Source organism: Penaeus japonicus, unplaced genomic scaffold (genome assembly GCF_977035675.1).
Source record: "Penaeus japonicus unplaced genomic scaffold, GWHDUDI00000001_assembly GWHDUDI00000033, whole genome shotgun sequence".
Taxonomy (NCBI): Eukaryota; Metazoa; Arthropoda; class Malacostraca; order Decapoda; family Penaeidae; genus Penaeus; species Penaeus japonicus.
In genome coordinates, this window is record NW_028234435.1 from 10,691,434 (window position 1) to 10,696,433 (window position 5,000).

The window sequence follows — 5,000 nt, forward strand, 5'->3', positions numbered from 1 at the left end:
TTCATGAATTCTCTCTAGTGACATGGTCAGTCAGCAAAATACTGCTCTCCCATAATATAACGATAGTTTAGGTCTTGCTACCTGTAAAAGGTTTTCCTAACCAATTTTTACCTTCTGTGATGATGTCATCTCTGTAGATAAGCCAATGCTACTTTGGTATTAGGCAGAGTGAAAGTGCATTTACCACTAGTGTGTAACCAACACGATAAATCCAGGTAGTGTATATACCCTCATTCAATGCAAACTAGTCTTGTCCTAGCTATAATGGCTTGCTCTCTATTACCAGCAATAGTGTTGGTACAATATTAACCCATTGGTCGTGGTATTAAAAAAATGTTTGTGGAGTAGGATGGCTGCTTTACATGTCTATGACCGACTCTGCCTTTGCAGCAAATAATGGCATCCGCTGCCAATGGGTTAAAGAACCATACAATGTATCCTAGTCTTCATCAGTCTTTTTCACTCTCATATTGGCCAGGTGATAGGTGACTTTCCCTACTGATTCTGATTGTCCAGTTGACATGAAATAAACTGTATTTTTAGTTGTACACAAAACCTCATAACATATTTAAAGAGCAAATAAAAAAAATAAAAAAAATATAAATGCATTTTGGAACCACTGCAATGATCAGCCTGGGCTGGCGATCTTAACCTTTTAGCCGCAATATTTTTAAATCAGTTTATACAGCCTGTGTCAGTATTATCATATATGACCCGGCCCATCCACGTCTAGGCCTATTGCTTGCCTTGACAGCAAATGACGCCATCTGTGATCAATGGGTTAAGATGTCATTTGTGTTTTCTACCATTTTCTAAACTTATGATATGCTAATCTGAATATGATATACTAGCAAAGTGCTTCTAATTATTATTTGGTATGGTACCCAAGAAAAAGAGAAATGCATTATGAAAAGATGGCATGAAAGGTTAAATCATTTAAAAGAAAACAAGATTGATAAATTTCATAGATCTTTTTCAAAAATATGAAAAAGAATCCATCCTTTTGTGTGTGATTCAGTTTCTTATGCTTATGAAAACAATTAAAAAGCATGGGATAATAAACGCAATTAGATGTTCCAGATTTTCTTTTTTTGATATTAAATATATTTATTAATATTGTCTTTATCTCTCTCTTTATGTTCCTTTCTCTCTCCCTCTCCCTCTCTCCCTCCCTACTTCCCTCCCTCCCTCCCTACTTCCCTCCCTCCCTCCCTACTCTCTCCTCTCCTCTCCTCTCCTCCCTCCCTTCCCTCCCCTCCTCTCCTCCCTCCCTCCCTCCCTCCCTCTCCTCCCTCTCCTCCCTCCCTCTCCTCTCCCTCCCCTCTCTCTCCCTCTCCCTCTCTCCTCCCCTCCTCTCTCCCCCTCCCTCTCTCTCTCTCTCTCCTCTCTCCCTCTCCCTCTCCCTCTCCCTCTCCCTCTCCCTCTCCCTCTCCCTCTCTCTCTCCCTCTCCCCTCTCTCTCTCTCTCTCTCTCTCTCTCTCTCTCTCTCTCTCTCTCTCTCTCTCTCTCTCTCTCCCTCCCTCCCTCCCTCCCTCCCTCCCTCCCTCCCTCTGCCTCCCCCTCTCCCTCTCCCTAGGCAAGTTTTATAGCAAGTAGTATTTAGTAATAACTCTAATACTAATACTAATACTTATAACAATGATTATAATAAGATTGATGAACAAAAAATAATGATTGTAATAGTAGTTGGTATCTGGTAGTTAGTAGTAGTAGTAGTAGTAGTAGTAGTAGTAGTAGTAGTAGTAGTAGTAGTAGTAGTAGTAGTAGTAGTAGTAGTAGTAGTAGTAGGAGCAGTAGTAGTAATAGTAGTAGTAGTAGTAACAACAACATTATACTGAAAAGTGTGATAGTAATAATAGTGTTTGTGATAATGATGTGGATAATGTAAAGGAATGGGGTCAACATTTTAGGCTAGGTGATTGACTTATTGATGTCTTGGGACTAAGCACTTAAGAAATCATACATATGTAAGAATAGATGATACAACAAAGCCATTGGTCAGTTCATATCTCTGTCATCAGTGAGTTAATATCTTACTGCATTATAATCTTTCATGAATGCAGATTATATTATGTAGTAGTGTGTTATATTTTTAGTGTTTATTTCTATCTGTCTTGGAGCAGCCCTGCTTTTATTACTTTACTGATATCTAGCTGAATTTTATTTCTTGCTGATATTAGGATTTTTATTTCTTATTGATATTAGGAATTTTGTGTCCTCACAGTCGTCCTGCTGATAATCCAAGACATTAAAATCTTTTTGTATTCCTTTTAGAACATGAATAAGTGAAGAGGTGCATAGTCTTGAGAAAAGTCATGAAGAATGGAGAGTGTTGAAGAGTCCATCACAATTTTGTCTCGAGTAAGTAGTGAAAGTATTTTAATAATTTTATTTTTATTTTTCTGTATTGATTGGTTGTTATTTCATGATATTGTTATAAAATATTTTGAACTGAAAGTGTATTATTTTTCCTCTTCTCAATTACAATTCTTGTTACCAAATTTTCAGCGAGAGGGATTTGATTACGAATTTGTCCCTCCGCTTGACCCTAAGTATGAGTGTGCCATATGTCTACTGGGCTTGCGCTCTCCCATACAAACTACATGTGGTCATCGCTTTTGTAAAGATTGCATCTTTAATTGTATGAGGTATTATGAATTGAGATTTTTTTTTTTTTTTTTTATGTGGTATAATGTTAAGATAGTTGAAAAATAATTTTTTATCTTGAAGAAAATGTGTTTATATTACTTACTCAATATTCCTACTGGTTAATTAATTCCTGTATTTCCGTTAATTTTGTCTTTTGTAACAGTGAGAGCAGCAGTCGTTGTCCAGTTGACAATACTCCCCTCACAGAAGCTGATTTATTCCCCGACTCGTGTGCTGAACGTGAGATCCTGCAGCTTAGTGTGAAGTGTCCAAATCATGGCTTGGGCTGTAGGAGAACAGTTGACTTGATGTATATAGAGCATCATACTCAGGCTTGTTCATTTCAGGTAAATTTGGTCTGTAGTGCTTGTGATCTGTAAGACTGTATACAATAGTATTTTTTTTTAATGCTATTTATTATCCTTAGTGGCCTGAACTGGGACTATGTAACACACCTGGTTATTTTATCAGAATTATTTCAACACATTGTTTTGGAAATGCTATCAGTAAAAATTATTTTATTGTTTTATTTTTCATAGACTCTTTTCAAACTAAGTGTTATGGACCTTGCAGACAGTGTTGAATAGTGTCCTTCTCCAAAGGATTAATTTCAAGTTTACCCTCACAGTTTACATTTATATGTTGTTGTTTTTTTATTAACTAGGGTTATAGATAATTGAGTATAGGATGCTTTTTACAAGAAAGAAGATTGATCTCTATTGAGTGAAGAGTTAATTGGGTTGTGAGAAATAGTTTTTTTTTCTTCTTCTAATTCTAGCCAGTCATGTGCCCCAACGAATGCTCAGCAACAGTGTTACGGAAAGAAGTTGAACAGCACCTGAGCTCAGAATGTGTCCTGCGGGTAAAGAAATGCGCTCTCTGCGAACAGCCTTTTACTTTCAATCAGGAGCAAGTAAGTTTGGTGTATTTGGTGTATCTAACCATTGTTATTTGCATTAGATTTACAAGCTAGTTTTCAAAATTGTTTTATATTTCCATACATAAAAGTATTCTTTAAACTGGTAGAAATGTAAAAACTTCTCTGCCTATCCTGATAACTACAACATACAACATTTGTTTAAATCTGGGGCGACTGTAAGATAAAGCACTTGCTAGAGGGATTTCAGTGTTGTATATATATATATCTTATCTTATTTGTATTGTATTTCAGCTGCATTTACTGAGCTGTGTGCGTGTGACCGTCCCATGTGAAATGTGTGGAGCTATGATGCCACGTGGGGAGGTTGCAGGGCACATGACAGAGACATGCCCAAAGGTGGTGGTGGCTTGCACTTTTGCTGAACACGGCTGCCATCACAAGATGACTCGAGCTGATTTGAGCCAGCACATGTCACAAGCCACGCAGCTACATCTGCAGGTGGGTAAACATTATGATGTGTGTTAAAAAAAGAAGGAAAGAAAAAAAAGAAAAAAACGGTGTTGCAAATTGGCAAAGATTTATCGTAAATGTAATATTTTTGTTTGCACAATTTATATCATTAAAGGAGATTGACTTTATTGAGTTTATTAAAGTTGACAGGTTACAGAAATGTTATTTTGTTTAAATAGTTAGATGTGTATATGGTAGGGAGATTCTAAGACTATTTAGCACAGTCAGTACCTTCTTTGAATATGAGATATGTTATAAGTTATATTGGATTTCAGTCAGTATTTGAACTACAAAGATTGAGTATGAGTTGATAAGCTTTTATATCTAAATAACCATATTGAAGTACTCTTATTTATTTTATTTACAGCTTTTATCTTCAGCATACAAGAAGATCAATACTTTTGTGTCAGATCTTAGTCGTACAGTAGGTCTTATTCAGTCTCCATTTGGAAACTTCAGTCGACAGCCAAGTTTACGCAGCCAAATATCAGCAACATCTCCCATCCCAGAGAATCACACTAGTCCATCACTTCCGGAAAGAACCCTAGAAAAGTCTTTGGGTGCGACTGGAGGAGCAGTAGGCTGTAATGAGAAATCAGGTGTCTTTTCCTCTCCTCAGTCTGGGGACAAAGGAGGTGCTGACTCAGGGATTGAAGTGAACAAACTTCACCTACAGCTAAACCAGATGGGTATAGAAGGAATAAGCAAGAGTCCTTCTTCTAAATCTTTGTCCACTGTGACTCATCAGGAAATTATTTTAAGAGATCTGTGTGAGAAGAGTGTAGATTTGAATCAAAGGATGCTTGAAGAAACCATCAAATTAAGTAATTTAGCAAAAAGAATTGAAGAAGTTGATGCCCTTGTTGAAGCTCAGCTGATGGAAATGAGTGGGAAATATTGTAATGGTGATTATGTGTGGAGAATTAAAAATTTCTCCCAGTTTTGTGCTGAATTACAAAGT

At 36.9% G+C, this 5,000-nt stretch overlaps 1 protein-coding gene across 4 annotated transcripts in view; it reads left to right on the forward strand.

Moving 5' to 3' along the window:
- LOC122259149 (TNF receptor-associated factor 6) overlaps window positions 1-5,000 on the forward strand; it is a 10,662-nt gene that overhangs the window by 3,946 nt on the left and 1,716 nt on the right. For all 4 annotated transcript variants that reach the window (XM_043025727.2, XM_043025728.2, XM_086530388.1 and 1 more), the window contains exons 2-7: window positions 2,275-2,361; window positions 2,509-2,648; window positions 2,813-2,996; window positions 3,428-3,562; window positions 3,821-4,027; window positions 4,407-5,000. The exon at window positions 4,407-5,000 is cut by the window's right edge and continues 1,716 nt beyond it. In XM_043025727.2, coding sequence (XP_042881661.2) covers window positions 2,323-2,361; window positions 2,509-2,648; window positions 2,813-2,996; window positions 3,428-3,562; window positions 3,821-4,027; window positions 4,407-5,000 — 1,299 coding nt within the window. In that variant the 5' untranslated portion in view covers window positions 2,275-2,322. The remainder of the gene's footprint in view (window positions 1-2,274; window positions 2,362-2,508; window positions 2,649-2,812; window positions 2,997-3,427; window positions 3,563-3,820; window positions 4,028-4,406) is intronic.